Genomic DNA, 18,453 nt, shown 5'->3' on the forward strand with positions numbered 1-18,453 from the left:
AGAGCAGTGAATGGTGGGTTGCTTTTTTTTTTAAACCTTAGCACAGGAAGACCATGCTAGAACCTTTTTTTTTGTGGTGTGGCCATTCCTTTCTGAAATCTCTACAGCTCTATGGGCTAACTTGAAAGGAACTATTTTCACATACTTTTTCTTTATTTTGAATGTCAGTTTAGGAATCAATGTGTATTGTTTTCCCAGCTTGACCTGGTTGGGGTTAAAAAAAAAAAACCCAAAAGCATTCTCCTTTTTTAAGGAGCAAACTTTTTTTTTATTAGATTATTGTCTCTAAAATGTAGCTCTTCCTTCTGGTGCTTAAACTTTTTTTTAAGCTTCATTCTCAGTTTGGGCTTAAAATTAACTTTTCATATAACTCTTCTTTTGCTACCTCTCTTTTTTTCTTCCAATATCTTTTGTATGATTGTATGTATATTTAGTATCTTGCTCTGAAAGAAATGATTTTGCCAATAATTATAGCAATGCATTGGTTTCAAAGGAAGAATTTAAAATGTAATTTTGTTTGTATCAAAACTTGTGATATTTTGTTTAGTGTTTCCATTTTAAAAATACTGAAATACCATTTATTGAATTCAGTCTGTATTTGAGATAGTCCATACAATAAATCCTCATTATATTTATTTTGTATTAATTAGGTATAATCCTTATACCTAATTATGTATAGTTTCATTCTATTTTGATGTAGGTCTTTGGGACTTTTTAGTGTGTAGATGGGGGAAATCCTGAATTTTATATATATTTTCACCATGAGTTTGACTATCTTGTGTGCTCATGACGCCCCAGTTTAGAAAGTATATTACTATTTCATATTTCTGATACTACTAACATTTTTGTTTTTATTGAAAAGCTTTCTCTTTCTTCCCCTTTTGATTTCTCCATTTTTTTTCTGGCATCTCTTTTCTTCAATTGTCAGTGGAATTATTGTCTTCCTGTCTCCATATTCAGGTAGTATCAGTGGCTGAGTATCACCGCAGGATCGATGCTCTAAATACTGAAGAACTGCGCACACTCTGCAGACGTCTCCAGGTGCCCCCTTCAGTAGTTTAAACCCATTTTTCAGAGATTGAAACACTCTCTGTTTTTAGTGTTCTTCATCAGAACAAGTCCCATATTTGGGGGATTTGTTTTGACTGTGGCACTAAAAAAAAAAAAGGGCAGAAAATTCCTTTTTTTTTTTGTTAAATGATAGTATATTGAAGAGATGTGGGATTACTTTTTCCGTCATCATCTCACTTTGGAAATACTCAAACATGATGTCAGAGGAATTTTCTGTTAATCAAGAAGTGTTTTCATTACTCTTCTTTTCAGAGTGATGAGGACTTGTTGGGGTTTTTTGGGTTTTTTTTTTTTTTAGTTTTAGTTTAATATTGGAATCATACTTTTGGACTTTTGGGAATGAGTCTGCTAGGGAAAAAATACTATCTAAAATAGTCCTTTGCAAAGCAATTATAAAATTTTCATATAAGGCTTATACTATACAGCAAACAAGTTAAATATAAAGCATTTGCATTTTAAAATTTATTGCTTCTCATTTTATTCAATAAAATATCAGTCTAATTCCCCAAAATCCAAAATAGGAGCTATTAAGTGTTCTGGACCCCCCTTCTCCTTCTCTTTGACAAATTTCTTGAGGTATACACCTGGTTGACAGTAGGTACATTTTTAGAGTCATATTAGCTAAAAAAAAATGCATCAGAACTAGAAAAATGATTTGAAACTATATGAAATGGTCGTTGTGATTCTAAGATTCTAGGAAGTTATATGATGAAACTTCTAATGTTCACTTTTTTTTTTAATCTTATAAGTAATGTGTATTCCTTTTTATATAGAAGAATGCTTTCCTGGCTTTGCTACCTCTGTTGATTTTTTTTTCCCTTTCTATTCTAATGCTCTTGGGAATTTTGTTTTTTTTATGTTTTTTAAAATCACATCATCAAAGTTAGGGTAAAGTATTATGATGATGATTTGAAAGACATATTGTTATTGTTTCTCACTAAGGAAAGAGTACAGTTTTAGGAATTTTATTGGTCAAAGTTATTTTAAAATATAAATATTGATTATTTAATCAACATAATTTAGCAGCTTTAATCCCAATATAGTTTTGTTTGTTGAACAGAATTTTTTTTATGATTACAGTCGTCGAGTGTTGCTACATTTTAGTCATCTAATCCAAATAGGATGCTGTATATTTCCAAATTATTGTCAACAAGAGTATGCTCAAGCAACTTTTTTAACAGTATGCTTTAGTTTCTAATATTAGATATTCTAAAGTAACAATGTTTGGTTGGTAAAGTCCTCTTGAACTTTAAGCAAGGTTTGAACTATATAAATTATATCTTTTGAAATGTGTTTTTGAAGAATAGCTAAGGTTTTTAAGGAAAAAATCTATTTATTTCATTTTAAAAATTGGTTTAATTTATTTTTATTCGGTTAATAAATAAATATAGGATAGTTTTTGAAGTTAAACATTACAGTAAAGTTAAAATTTTAAATTCAGTTAAAGCCATTTTTTTATATATATGTCAACATATTTTAACTTTAAAAGGAAAGAAATTTATATTCTGTGTAAACATTTATGCCAAAAATAAAGGTATTGAGATAAAAATGAAAGTTATATAAGCCTTCCATAGCTTCTTTGAATTGAAACTTCCACATAGTTAAGGTAAGGTTTATCATGAACAAATTTTTTTTTCACTTAAAGTCAGTAAACATTCTCTACTCTATGCAGAAGCTCCACAGCACTTATTGTGAAAATTTAGCGCTTTAAAGTATCCCAGTCTATCTTTATTTCTTAGAGGACAGGAACAAGTTTAAAAATTTGCCTGAATGATTTTTTTTTAAATCTCCCACATTAAAGAATGGAATAAATAATATTTAGAGTTAAGTTGAGTAACCCACTAATATCAGCAATATGACTAAGTTTATTAATTTTTATCATGTAAGGTCATAAAGCTTCAGTCAGTTTTTTAAAACATAAAAATTTAAAGATTTTTTCCAGAAACCTGAAAAATCTTTTTAAGAACATGTTATTATTTTATGTTAATGCATTTTTGCTATTTACTTTTTAGATTACTACAAGAGAAGATGTCAGTTCAAAACAAGCTACTCCTATGAAAGCAGACCTCGAGTCTGAAGCATTTCGACCAAATCTCAGTGATCCAAGTGAATTGTTACTACCAGATCAAATTGAAAAGGTAAGGGATTAACCTAAAATGCTATTTACTAAATTATAGATCGTGTTACTTAATTTTTTACATTCTTGAACTCAGAATCTCTATGCATGATACAACTTTTTTTTTTAAGTTGACCTGAAAGTTAAAGCAGTTTGTTAACTCTCCTACAAATAATTCAGGAATTGGTGAACAAACACACAGTCACACACTCACAGAATTACAGTTTCAGTAATACCAAATACTCTTAGAGTTGGAAAGGTTGTCAGCTATCTTCTCATCTATATCCACACTTCAGGCAGTCATCTCCCCTCTACAGTATTACTACAGATAAGCTTTTTTTGACTTTCATTGATGGACCAACCCACCACTACCTCCTAAGGTAGCCTCTTCCACTTTTGAATAGATCTTTCTGTTAGGAAATTTTCCCTCATACTGAGTTGAATTCAACCTCTGCAATTTCTACTCATTGTGTATTCTGGGGTCAAACAGAATAAGTCTTAATTCTGCACCCATCTAGGTATTTCAGAATCATACTTAACGTTTAATCTTCTCCAAATTATGCATCCTCTTATCTCTTCAGCAATCCATTTTCAAATTTGCTAATGCTTTTCTTATATGTGCAGACAAAAACAGAGTCCCTTGTTCTGGTCACCATTTCTTTTTTAATACTGAGATCATTTTCGTTACCAAATCATCTTATTGACTCATTTTTAGTTTTCAGTACACTCTAAAATCCCAGTAACTTTTTCATGAGTTGTTTTTTTTTTTTGAGCCAAAGTCTAGATAGGACAATTAACAATCATATCTATTCAATTTCATCCTATTAGATTTGGCCAATTCTAGGCTGTAGAGATTATTTTGGAACCTGACTTTGTTACCTTATTTGTTAGCTATACGTCTTAGTTTTATTTCAACTTCAGAATTGATATACATTTTAAGTATGTACTCATCAAAGTTTGTGTGGGGTTTTTTGTTTTGTTTTTTTACTATAATCAAGCATAGAGGACAAAGACAAAGCTATTTATTTAGATATTTTACTAAAGAGGTTACATGAGAACTGTCTAAAGATCTTTCTGATATCTGAGAAAAATACCTGGCTACAATATTGTCTGTATTGGCCAGTCTGATTATTGTGAGAAATAGAAATAGCTTAGACTGCTATTTTTGATGAAGATGTGTTGACTCTTGGTCACTGTCACTTGCTTTTCTAAATCCTCACAATCCCTTTATCAGTATTCTCTATAATTTTATCATGAACTTAATAAAGTCAATATCAGGAGTCTTACGATTAAAGAACTATTTCTTTCCTGGATTTTTTCAAAATCAAGACCTGCCTATTTCCCTTTCTCTGCAGGCTATTTCTGTTTCCTTGGATTTTTCAAAGATCATTGACTTCACACCCAAGGTCCCTGAGGCAGTTTTTTCTTAGACCAGTCATTTCAAACTTAGGGTAGTTTGATTTCTCTTAAGATTTTTCTCATTTACATCAGAAATGTCTAGAAGAGTTGGAATCTAAGATAGTCAAATCTTAGGATTACTATCTTTGGTTGAAAGGAATTGAAGTAAAACAATATTTCAACCAACTAGTACTTGTTAAGTGTTTCAGACTCTGTGTGAAATAATCCTTTCATCTTCTCTTATTTCCTATATAAGAAGGTCCATGGCAATTTTTTCTCTTAGCAGTTTATTAACATTTCTAGCTCAAATTGTGGTTCAGCACCACAAAGAATATGTTCAATCACATAGGGTTTTTAAATTCTATCTCAACATCTTTTTTCTAGAAATCTTTTCTATATATCTTTTTTTTTCTGGAAAGTAGGAGAGGAATCAAAAATAAATAAACCTGTACTCTTGGCATTTATAGAGGTATCACACTGATAAGAAAAGAATGCATATTTTAAAAAAAAGAAAAAATGTTTTGTTTTTTGTTTTTTTGTTTTTTTTAGTTTTTACAAGGCAATGGGGTTAAGTGGCTTGCCCGAGGGCACACATCTAGGTAATTATTAAGTGTCTGAGGCCGGATTTGAACTCAGGTACTCCTGACTCCAAGGCCAGTGCTCTATCCACTGTGCCACCTAGCTGCCCAAGAATGCATATTTTATAACCTTTATGATCCGTCCTACTTAAAGGATTATTATCCCACGTATAGGATTATGAAAAATAATGCATTTTTGGCTAAGTGTGTGTTTCAGTGTTCTTATTCTAATGAATATGTATTTTGCTTCTGAACCCACTTTCTATCTTTAGTCTCAGTATTCATTATTTTGCTGTAGCACTTTATAACTTAAAACTAAACTGTGAGATAGGACATTTCATCCCATTTTATAAATAAGAAAACTGAGATTCAAATTAGTTCAAGTGGTAGAAATGAGAATGAGAATTATGCTTTTCTGATCAGTTAAGTGCTCTTTCTATAGCATCATATGCTTCTCATTCACTTTAGTTAGTCAGTAAACCTTTCATGTTTCTAGGTGCTTTGCTAACTAAGTGTTGGGGAGATACCAAAAGAGCCAAAAGACAGTCCCTGCCCTTGGGGAACTTATGTTCTAATGAAAGAAGTAACACACAAACACATATGTATAAAACCATATACAAGAAATAATCAAAGGAGAGAAGGCACTAGAATTAAGAGGTGCTGGGAAAACCTTCCAGATGAAGATGGAATTTTTTTTTGATACTAATTAGATGCCAGAGAAATTAGTGCGATGGAGGTGTGGCATTAGGAGTACATTCCACATGGCAGACAAGGGGACAAAATGCCTGGAACTAGGAAATAGAATGACTTAATCATGGAAAAGCAAGACTAGTGTCACTGAATCAAAGAGAATTGGGGGGGAGGGGACTAGGTCCATGATAGGAAAGAACTTGAATGCTAAACAGAGGATTTTATATTTGATCATATTGCTGACAGGTATTCACTAGATTTTATTAATTGGGGAGATAGGAGGAGTCAGAAGAGAATAGTTAGCACTACATGGTCAGATCTGTGTTTTAAGAAAATCACTGGGGCAGCTAGGTGGCAAATGGAGAGAGTACCGGCCCTAGAGTCAGGAGGACCTGAGTTCAAATGTGGCCTCAGACATTTAATAATTACCTAGCTGTGTGACCTTGGGCAAGTCACTTAACCCCATTGCCCTGCAAAAAAAAAAAAGAAGAGAAAATCACTTTTGACTTTTGAATGGAGGGTGAACTAGATTGGGGAGAGACTTTTGCCTGCAGACTATTACAATAATTTAGGTATATGATAGGTAAAAATCTGAGGTTCAAGCTTCTAAGCATATTGATTTATTAAGCAATGTAACTTGGCAGTGGATCCCCAATATAGGGGAAGATATTTTTATGTATTAAAAATAATTAACAAATCTAAATTTCAGTGCAAGTTTAGGTAATTTGGTTTTTAATTGGAGGAAAAATTAGGGGAATTTCCAAGTTGGGAAGAGGATGAACCTGAGTTGCTGGAGTCAGAGAGGGGAGAGTGAAAAGTTGGTTTTTCCTGGATATATGAACAAGATGTCACTTATTTTCTATGATGAGGAAAATGAAACTTAAATCTCAAAATGAATGAAAATCAGTTTGATTCACACAATCCCCATAGTTCTCTCAGATGTGAGATGATAAGGGCCTGCACTGGGGTGCTGATCGTATTAGAAAAGAGAATAGGGACCATTTGAAAAATGTTAGAAAGGTGATTCTGTTGCAAACAGATATGGATAGGTGGGATGTGAGAAAGTGAGGAGTCAAGAATGACACATATGGTGTGAGTCTGGGGGACTTTTGGAAAGATGATGGTGGTGTCCTTGATAGTGATAGAGTAGAATTTTAAACGAGTAGTATTTGGGGGGGGGGGAATTATGAATTCAATTTTCAAGCATGTTAAGATGTCTGAAAAGTGATTAGTTGTGAGTCTGGAGGTCAGGAGAGAGATTAGGGTTTTGAGAGTCACCAGCAGAGAGATGGTTTTTTGAGTCTTTGGGAGTTGAGATCACCAAATGAAATAGTCTAAAGGGAAAAGAGGGGCCCCTGGCAGAGTTTTGTGAGACATCCACAGTTAATGGGCACGACATCAGTGATGATGGAGGGGAGGAGTAGTCAGGTCAGAATTTGAAGAGAGACTAGTTCTGAAAGTCGAGAGAAAAGGAGAAGGAAGTGATTGGCAGTGTTAAAGTTTTCAGAGAGGTCAATAAAGAGGAAGATTTGGTTATAGGCTGTTAGATTTCACAATTAAGAGGTCACTGGTAATTTTGGATGCTAAGATTAAAGTTGAATGCTAAGATTAAAGAAATATAGATAATAGAATAAAAAGGGTAGGAGGAGATGAAATAGACTATACTTTATAGTCATATCGACCATAATTTCTCTAACCAGAAAAAGTAAAGAGGTACAGGACAATAATTAGAAAAAAATGGAAATTAAATGAGGGTGTTTTTTGAGGTTGGGGAAGACATACTATTCCCTGTTGTTTGTAGGCAGTAGAGAAGGAGCCAGTAAAAGAGAGATGGAAATAAGTGAGAAAGTGAGAATGATAAAGGGAGGATAGTGTGCTGGTGGTGATTGTTTCCATACAGCATATGTAGCAGGATCAAAATAAATGGTAGTAGCTATTCAAATAATGTTAATACATTGTCTTCCATAGCTCACTAAACATCTTCCACCACGAACCATTGGCTATCCTTGGACTCTTGTCTATGGTACTGGGAAACATGGTACAAGTTTGAAGACTCTTTATCGAACAATGCTGGGTTTGGACACACCAGTGCTGATGGTAATTAAAGACAGTGATGGACAGGTATGAAAAGATGATAGTAGATAGTAGCATTTATCAATATCACAACTGTGATTAAAATTGTAAAGCATTTAATACTATGCTTGGCATATAGGTACCATATAAATCTTTGTGGTTGTTGTTATTTAAAAAGACAACCATTATTATTATTATTATTATTATTAATAATAATAAATTTATACATGAACAAATTATCACAGTAGTGCCATCAGATTTATATATCATATAAGAGTGTAGAATATTTGAATTAAAATGAACTACCTAAGATTTAGTGCATTAGTAAATAAAAAGGAAGATAAAAATAGCTATAAAATGAATTAAAATAATTTTTTAATTCAAACTTATTATAATAGTCCTTTTAAATGCAGAGACTAAAACCATAGTCATTTTTTTCCTAAACAAGAGGAAAAGGTCATAAATGTATAGATAAATTAATTACCCTGTTGGCTAGGAAAAAACCTGCATGTAAAATCCTTGTAAGGAGAAGTCATGCTTCATCCAGATTTAAATCCCCTTATGTGACTTAACTTTATTTTACTATGATTTGCTTTATTTAAATTAACTTTGCCTATTCTAGTGCCACAATTCTGTTTTACTTGCCAGAATAAGTAACATATAAGTAATTAGAGAAATTTTCTTGTTACCTCAGTGTACTATTTGAGGTTTTGGAATTAGAAATTATTAGATTTTTATTTTCCAATATTTTTTAAAAGTTATAAGGATGCCAAAATACTTTTTTAAATCAATTTTCTTTGTTTTCAGTTAGTTTTAACTACTACAACTTTTAACTCGATAGAGTAGTGATTGTGTTTTCTATATCTAAAGAGATAACTACATTTTTAGATTCCTTTAAGTGTTTTTAGTCCCTGGTTAGATTTATTGTCTAGTAAATGGCAAGCATTTCTTTAATGGTGACATTCTTTTTTTCTTTTTGTTGTAATTTTGGTATCTGAATATCTGACATTAGGCCCCAAAGAAATAGTACAAGTCAAGAAAACAAATTTGAAGGCATCCTGACACATATACTTTGTTAGTTTATATTGATTATGCATACTAATGCCATATATCATTTAATAATTTTTATGATTGAAACTTAGACTCTTAGGACTAGAATTAATAACTAGTTTTTATTTCATATATTTAGATAACTAATTTTTATTCCTTATATTTTATTTTTAATAACAGAAGACAAGTTCAAAGAGTGCCAGGCCTAGAGTTGGAAAGACCTGAGTTCAAATATAATCTCAGAAATTTTCTAGCTATGCTCCTAATTCCTATTAGGTCATTTCTGTCTCCTAGGATTGTTGTGAGGATCAAATGAAATTTGTGAAGCACTTTGCAGAGTGCTTGGCATACAAATGTTTATTATTATTATTATTATTATTATTATTACTACTACTACTACTATTATTATTTTCAGAACATGGAACATTCTACAAACTTTTTACTTTTCCACTCAGTCACTAAAATATGTAATAGTTTGTTTCATTCTGACCATATTTTCTATGAACTATCATAAATAAAACTGAAATAGAAATTAAAATTTATAAGCTTATTGACATGTAGTTTGATTCATGCTAATTTAGCTTCTGCTTTTTCTTTATAGGTTTTTGGTGCATTGGCATCAGAACCATTTAAAGTGAGTGACTGCTTTTATGGTACTGGAGAGACCTTTGTTTTTACTTTTTCTCCAGAATTTGAGGTAAAGAAACATGTTAAACTTTTATTTATTAAATACTATCACAAATTTAATTTTTTGACCAAAAATATTTAAGAAATGGGTCTTGAACAGCCAAAATGAGTTGATTTACAAGATCATTATAAGATTTAATTATCTATAGATTCTAAAATAATCTTATTCAAAGCTAACAGTTAAGTTGAATTAGTCACTAAATTACTAAATAGTATTATTGAGTGTTCCTGTATAGTGAGTTTAGGGCAGTATATATTTTTTATGTAAATTGCTTTTGCAAAGTTTCTTTTTATTATTTTAATTTTATTACTTTTTCCAATTGCCTATAAAAATAGTCTTCAACATTCATTTTTTGTAATTTGATTTCCTCATGTTTTATTTTTTAAATAAAAATAGTATGCTTTGGTTCAGGCTCCTTAGTTCTTTCTCTGAATGTGGATGATATTTTCCATCCTTAGACTTTTAGCTTTGTCTGTGATCACTGTACTACTGAGAAGAGCTAAGGCTGACATAGTTGGTCATCTCACAGTGATGCTATTAATTGTGTACAATAATCTCTTGGTTCTGTTTACTTCATCCAGTATCAGTTCATGTAAGTCTTTGCAGGATTTTCTAAAATACACTTATTCATGATTTCTTATAGGACAATAGTATTCCATCACATTCATATACCACAATTTGTTGAGCCATTTCCCTACTTGATGTACATTCCCTCAATTTCCAAATCTTTACCTGTGCTGTAAATATTTTTGTACATGTGTGTCTTTTTCCCTTTTTTCTGATCTCTTTGGGAAATAGACCTAGTGGTGGTATTGCTAGATCAAACAAAGAGTATACAGAGTTTTAGAGCTATTTGGTCATAGTTCCAAATTGCTCTCCATAATGGTTGGATAAGTTCACAAGTTCACCAGCAATGCATTCCTGTCCAAGTTTTCCCATATCCTCTTCAGCACTGATCATTTTTCTTTTCTCTCATGTTAGTCAATCTGATATGTGTTAGGTGGTACCTCAGAGTTGTGTTAATTTGCTTTTTTCTAATCATTAATGATTAAAGCATTTTTTTAAAAGACTACAGATAACTTCAATTTATTTCTCTGAAAACTGCCTGATTTGACTCAGTTCTTATTATTTTAGGAATGAGTCCTTTATCAGAAATGCTGGTTCAAATTTGTTACCCACATAATTTTTACAACTAGTATTTGTACAAAGAACTCATTTCTAACATAGAGAACTGAGTCAAATTTGTAAACAAAAAAAAAAGCCATTCCCCAGTTAATAAATGGTCAAAGGATAGGCAGGGACAATTTACAGATGAGGAAATCAAAGTGATCCATAATCATATGAAAAAATGCTCTAAATCATTACTGATTAGAGAAATGCAAATTAAAGCATCTCTGAGGTTCTACCTCACACCTCTCCAATTGGCCAATATGACCAGAAAGGACAGTGATCAATGTTGGAAGGGATGTGGGAAATCTGGGACACTGATACATCATTGGTGGAGCTGTGAACTCATCCAACCTTTCTGGAGAACAATTTGGAATTAGGCCCAGAGGGCAATGAAAATGTGCATACCCTTTGATCCAGCAATACCACTACTGGGTCTATACCCTGAAGAGATTATGAAAAAGGGTAAAAATATCACTTGTACAAAAATATTCACAGCAGCCCTGTTTGTGGTGGCAAAGAACTGGAAATTGAGTGAATGCCCATCAATTGGGGAATGGCTGAACAAACTATGGTATATGTACATTTTAGAACATTATTGTTCTATTAGAAACCAGGAGGCGTGGGAATTAAGAGAAGCCTGGAGGGATTTACATGAACTGAGGCTGAGCGAGATGAGTTAACAGTAACATGGGGTTGATGATCAACCTTGATGGACTTGTTCATTTCATCAGTAGTGCAATAATCAGGGAAAATTTTAGGGTATCTATGATGAAGAATACCATCAGTATCCAGAGAAAGAATTGTGGAGTTTAAAGAGCAAAGACTGTTACCCTCAACTTAAAAAAAAAGTTATCTCATGTATTATGTAATTTTGCCATCTCTCTTATATTTTATTTTTTCTTTAAGGATATGATTTTTCTCTCAACACATTCAAATTTGATCAATGTATTGCATGGAAACATTGTAAATACTATCAGACTGCCTTCTGTGGGGGAGGTGGGGGAAGGGAAGCATGGTTGGGGGAAAATTGTAAAATTCAAAAAACAAATTTAAGAAAATGTTTCTCAGCTTTCAGCATTCCTTCTAATCTTGGTTGCATTGGTTCTGTTTGTGCAAAATCTTTAATGTAACCTAATCCAAATTATACATTTTACATTTTATAATGCTCTGTATCTCTTGTTTGGTATAAACTACCCTTTCCATAGATCTCAGAGATAAGCTATTTCTTGTTCTCTTAATTGGCTTGTGGTATCACTCTTTATGACTAAATTCTATACCTATTTCGACTTTGTTGTTTTAGGGTATGAGATGCAAGTCTGCCTAGTTTCTACCATATGAATTCTCATCTCTCTTCTTTCCCTTTACTGTAATATTGCTTTGCCACCTCTTCATATGATATAATTTACCCTATTCTCTCTCCCCCTTCCTTCTTTCCCCAGTGAAATCCTTTTTCCCCACCTTATTTTTTTTTTATTTCATCGTATCAACTTATGCCCATACTCTCTGCCCAAGTATATTCCTATGTATCTCTTGTGTCTTGGATTCGAAGATTGAAATTTCTCTTCAACTTTGGTTTTTTCATCAGGAAAGTTTGAAAGTCTTATTTCATTGAAAAAGTATCCTCAATTTTGTTGGGTAGTTGATTTTTGGTTTAATCCAAGATACTTTACCCTCTGAAATATCATATTCCAAGCCTTCTAATCTTTTAATGTTGAAGCTTCCAAGACCTAAGAAAGCATAACTAGAGGCTCCTTGAATTTGAATTGTTTCTTTCTGGCTGCCTGTATTTTCTCCTTGACTTGTAGAATTATGTAATTGAATTTAAACATTTCTTGGGACAAGAGATAGAAAATCTAGGTAATTAATATAAATGATTATTAATTGGTTTGATATTCCTGACACCATAAACACAGTTATGGTTCAAACTAGAAAATCGTTTCTTTGTAATTTGTTCAGTGCCTTAGTAAATGTTTTCCTAGAACAAAACGGTAATGCTTTCTACCTTCTAAAAAATCTACAGTGATTAAATTATATGTAAGTAACTAATACTAACCAAACATGAGAGATACTGAAGTCTCTGGATAATCTTTATCATAATTTTTGGCAACTATGATGTATTTAATAGGGAAGCACCAGCCCTGGAGTCAGGAGGACCAGAGTTCAAATCAGCTGTGTGACCTTGGGCAAGTCACTTAATATTAACCCCATTGCCTTGCCAGAAAAAAAACCCTATAATGTATTTAATGAATAGATAATGAATGAATGACCTCATTAAGATGGAAAGAATTATTTTCTGAAAGATTCAGAGCAATAAAACCACTTGTCCTTCTCTAGATCTAACCCCCAAACCTCTTCTTAGCTAAGGTTAATAACTATAATTTGTATGATAATTTCTCTTGGAGTTTGGCTATTTAAAAATGTTCATGATCATTTTCATTCATTCTACATTTGTTTATATATTGATACTAAAAAATCATTATTCTCTGTTTTTTAGGTCTTTAAGTGGACTGGAGATAATATGTTTTTTATCAAAGGAGATATGGATTCCCTAGCTTTTGGTGGAGGAGGGTAAGTCAAAATATTTACCATAAAATTCCTTTTTTAAAAAATTCAACTCTAGGTTATTAAATTGTTGTCACTTTAGAAATATTTAAAATAAAATGTATAGATTTTTAATTTTTTTTAAATAAGGGTTTTTCTTTTTCAGATTTAAAATTATAGCTAGCTAGAAGATTTGAACCTGTTAAGTTTAATTTTTGTATTGTACCAATAGAAGCATTTTTATGCATGGATTAACAAACTCATTTTAATAAAACTCAGCCTTGTGCACAGATAACTATGTTGAGTGATAGTTTTTGGATCAAAATCTTACTGTTTTTGGCCAAAGACCTTGGAAGGTAAGATAGTCTGGTCTATTAAAATAAAAACATATACAAATAAAAAGTGCTTCTATGCTAGGTACTTTGTTCAATTGTGCAATATCCTGATAGGTGTGTATACCGCAGTCCTCACTGTATTTTCATATATTTCATTAAGGTTGAAATTTATGTTATAAAGACAATTGTTTTTATAGTCTTTCTAATGGCTTGTCCAACAGTTTTAGAAAACAGAAGTTTACTTTTCTTGAAATTTTCCCCAAATTACTTGAAATCTTGATTTTCTTCATATATAAAGAGGAACATTTCAGTGGAATTCAAGGGCCAGATTAATGAAGGTAATTTAATCATTGTAGGAACACTTTAATGACCTAATTTTCAATATTTCTGATGAGGTTTATTTCATTATTTTCTCTTTTTTTTCCTGATATTGCATCAATTTTCCTGAGTTTAAACACAGCTTTCTTTCCTACATCTCCCCCACCCCCCCAGCTTTTTATCATAATTTGATTATCATCTTTACTCTCTGTTTTCTTTCTTCTAAGGCCAGTAAACTAATATTCATCAGTTTAGTGTGCTTTGCCTGATTTTGTTTCTTTATTGACCCTTTGTAAGAATGGATTCTTTTACCAGGCTCCCAAATTATTGCATATATGCAAATAACCTAGACATTTCATCCTTTACATTCAGTTTTTGAACGTTATGATATTTCCTATTTCACTTATAAACTAGTATAAGAAAGACTGAAAAATGGATTCTAGGCCATCCCATTCCTTGCTCTCCCTCCCCTTTTTCTTCTTCCCTTCTCCAAACACATTTTCAGCTTTTCTTAGAAATGTAAAGCAGCAGAGGGGCAGCTAGGTGGTGCAGTGGATAGAGCACCAGCCCTGGAGTCAGTACTACCTGAGTTCAAATCCAGACTCAGACATTTAATAATTACCTTGCTTTGTGACCTTGGGCAAGTAACTTAACCCTACTGCCTTGCAAAAAACAAAACAAACAAAATAACAGCCATTTTTGACAAAGAGACTTCTTATCACATTAGATCCATACATGAAGCATATTCTCAAGCTAAACTTTCTGCTGAAGGTCTTGAGATAATGTTATTCCTACAAAATTTGGAGTCTATTGTTAATAGTAAACTCAGGTTCTAAAATAAAAGTCATTTCTTTTGCCAAGTATGTCAGAGAAAACCACAAGCTCTTGAATTTGAATCTATATAATCTATATAAATTGACTGAGTCCTTTGTGATATACTCACATTTTCTTACCTTAGTTGACTCCAAATCTATAAGTAAATTCTGTCCTCATTAATAAATGAACCCAGTCATATTCTTTAATCCAGTGGTAGATCTTAATACAAATGAGGAATGATGATGATGGTAATGAGGAGGAGGAGGAGGAGGAGGAGAATTTATATAGAGCTTTAAAATTTGGAACGTGCTATACAAATGATATTTCATTTGATCCTCACAACAACCCTGGGAAGTTATTATCTCCATTTTTACAGATGAGGAAACTGAGGAACACAGGTTAAGTAATTTGCCCATGGTCACCCAGCTAATAAGTGACCATAGCAATATTTGAACTTATCTTCCTGACTCCAGGTCCAAAACTGTACATATGCCATCTAGCTGCATATACTTTAGAGGGTAATTGTTTCATATAACATTTTTATATGTCTCACATGATTTTATCATTATGTCCGAATGTGTAATAGTATGTAATAATTTGTAACATACATATGTTCATTGTATCTAAATAAATTTCTCATTTTTTTGAACACATTCAGTTCCTTAATTAAAGATATCTCCCTCCTTCATGTTATCTTCTGCATTTTTACATGTTGTCTATCCCATTAGAATGTGTGCACTTTTAGGGAAGAAACTGATTTTTACCTTCCTTTAATCTCTAATATTTAGCAGAATGCTTGGTACATAGTAAGCACTTAATGAATGCTCCTTGACTGAATGGTGATTGACTGTAGACTACACCAGGCTAAAAGAAGGTCAACGGATAAAAAAATAGTGAAGTTTTAAAAAATGTTATTTGGGGTAGTTAGGTGGCAGTGTCTCTGGAGTGAGGGGGACCTGAGTTCAAATGTGGCCTCCAACACTTAGTAATTGCCTAGCTGTGTGACCTTGGGCAAGTCACTTAACCCCATGGCCTTAAATAAATAATTTTTAAAAAACTGTAAGTAGTTACAAAGGATGGACATTTTTGTAGCACTTCGTTTTTTTAATCTGCCATTTTGGGACGTGATGTCATAATCTAGTATTGTATCATTATTCAAAACAAGCAAAAGCTACTCATCAACATATTTCAAAGTGTTGTACCAGGGAATAATTTTTTTTTCTTCTGTTGCAGGGGAGAATTTGCACTTTGGCTTGATGGGGATCTCTACCATGGTAGAAGTCATTCCTGTAAAACATTTGGGAACCATACACTTTCTAAAAAAGAAGATTTCTTTATTCAAGATATTGAAATATGGGCTTTTGAATAACTACTGTTCTTACCAGATAATGCCCCAAACCTGACATGGACAAGTGCATAGTTTGGAAAGTTCTTGAAGCAATATAATGTAGCATGTCACTAACTATTTCAAATGAGTCTGTGTCACCATTTATTTAGGTATAATTTGGGAAGGTTTCTTTAAATCATATTCCCTGAGTTCATAAGGTGAAAGACTTAACTAGTGCCATGTAGTATAAATAACTTGCAGCTTGACTGCAGTTTAACAAAGGAGTAGCCACTCCATCTAAAAATCGGTATCATTACAATCTCTCTGATGTTAGTGCTGCTATTTTGAAATTCCATCTAGTTAATTTTTTAAATTAAAATTATATTATTTTAAAAGGAATAGCACATGTGGGGCATAGATCGAGATTATGAATAATAATAGATACAGTACTGCTGAGGTTGAGAGTGACCAACTTGCATTGTAGAACCAATACATTTTAAAAAAAAACTATATGCCAAATTAAAGATACTGTCTATTTTTAGTTAACTTGAGTATAACAGCACCATTTAATTGTTTAGAAGACATTCTCAATTCCATTTTAGAAAAGGTGAGATGAGGGAAGAATACTGATTATATTAGACCATATAACACTTGCAGGTTTGGGGAAACACTATTGGATTCTGTTAAAGAATTTTAAAATTGCAAAGGAGAATGAGGACTTAATGATTCCATTTGGTTTAATATATTAAGCAAGAAAATATAGTATTAACTTATTTGTAGCTTTAGCAGGGCATTATCAGAAATAAAAAGACTACATGCATATTTCTTCAGCATAAAATATCAGATATAATAATTTATGGTTTTGTTGTTTTAGCCTTGTTGCACTTCAGATCCAAAAATATAGTTCATTTTTGTCCAAAAAAGAAAAAAAGTGATTAAAAAAATTGAGTGGATATATGTTGTAAATTACAGTTAAAACCAGCGCTAATAAAATGGGTCATGTACTATAGTAGACAATATTGTAACTCAGTAGATTCGTGAAATATGCAATTTTACTGTCGTGACCTCAAGAAAAAAAATGACAGGCTAGAATATAATAGTAATTCTTGTCCTCTTTTGTAGGAAAATCAGTAATAACCATTGTGGCAATAACAACTCATCAAAACAGTTTATTTCAAAGCTTCTATTCTATGTTATGCAAAAACAAACAAAATCTGCTGTTATACGTGTGACAGTGACTTTGTGCTGGAACTTCAGCTATTCCAGATGAACATTGTATATTATCTTGTAAATTAATGTTTAAAGGTAGTTTTGTTCTTATAGAAAGTATTGATTGACAGGTTGCTTATAGCACTTTAAATTATTCTAAAAATGGAATAAAAGCCAGATGTGTGGGCTTAAGTAGATGTAGTTGTATAACACTTAAGATTTAGTTCTTTTGAAAGTTAAATACTTAGATGAAGAAAACTTATTGCTAGAATAATTAATAGGAGCCAGATGCTCTGTCATAATATGCTATTGCTGAATATGAATGGGAATACAGGACATCATTTCCTTAATTTGTCTATGTAAATCTCTTAATACATGTTAGAAGTTAGTAACGGTATATAGATTAAATGTTTACAATATAAGGAACTGTAAATAAAGCTCACCTTTTTCTCCTTTGGTCTTCCACACAGTATTATTGTCTTTGTGGAGTTAAGACTAAATAATCCTGTGATGGATTTCTATTACAATGAGATCATAGTGATGTATAGCAAATAAAACTAAAATACATGTATAAAAAATTGAGTTGCAATTTATTGAAGTCAGTCAGCAATCATTTATTAAGTGCTTTCTCCATGCCAAGAACTATACTAAGTAATAGAGATACAAAAAGAAGCTTAAAAGTTGTCAGCAAAGGCTTCTTGAAGAAGGTTGAATTTTAGTTGAGGCTTGAGGAAAGTAAGGAGGCTAAGAAAGGAAGGAGAATTCCATGCATGGGGGAAATCAGTTAAAATTTCTGGAGTCAGGAGATGGTGTATCTTGAGTTAAGTTGTGAAGTTAAGTGTGAGGTATGAAGTGCAAGAGCTTAATTGTAAATGACCTTCTCAAGGAATTTAGCCGAAAAAGGGAGAAGTAGGGGATGATGGTGGGGGTGGATGAATCAAGTAAAGGTATTTTTAAGGAGAAGGGAGATTTGTAGGCAGTAGCAAAGCAGCCAGTAAATAGACACTAAAGATAATGAGAGTGGGGATTACGGAGTAGGCAATTCGCTGGAAGAAGATGGGACAGAATAGTAT

General features: G+C 32.3%; 1 protein-coding gene across 9 annotated transcripts in view; it reads left to right on the forward strand.

Moving 5' to 3' along the window:
- Nucleotides 1–17,958, forward strand: part of OXR1 (oxidation resistance 1) — a 567,726-nt gene extending 549,768 nt beyond the window's left edge. For 5 of the 9 annotated variants that reach the window (XM_074201035.1, XM_074201036.1, XM_074201038.1 and 2 more), the window contains 6 exons: nucleotides 961–1,041; nucleotides 3,084–3,209; nucleotides 7,822–7,974; nucleotides 9,578–9,673; nucleotides 13,329–13,402; nucleotides 16,078–17,958. In XM_074201035.1, the coding sequence (XP_074057136.1) occupies nucleotides 961–1,041; nucleotides 3,084–3,209; nucleotides 7,822–7,974; nucleotides 9,578–9,673; nucleotides 13,329–13,402; nucleotides 16,078–16,213 (666 nt within the window). In that variant the 3' untranslated portion in view covers nucleotides 16,214–17,958. The remainder of the gene's footprint in view (nucleotides 1–960; nucleotides 1,042–3,083; nucleotides 3,210–7,821; nucleotides 7,975–9,577; nucleotides 9,674–13,328; nucleotides 13,403–16,077) is intronic. The other 4 variants (XM_074201037.1, XM_074201039.1, XM_074201040.1 and 1 more) reach the window with 1 other exon arrangement.
- Nucleotides 17,959–18,453: the final 495 nt, after the last annotated feature.

This window comes from Macrotis lagotis, chromosome X, assembly GCF_037893015.1.
Source record: "Macrotis lagotis isolate mMagLag1 chromosome X, bilby.v1.9.chrom.fasta, whole genome shotgun sequence".
NCBI classification, from domain to species: Eukaryota; Metazoa; Chordata; class Mammalia; order Peramelemorphia; family Peramelidae; genus Macrotis; species Macrotis lagotis.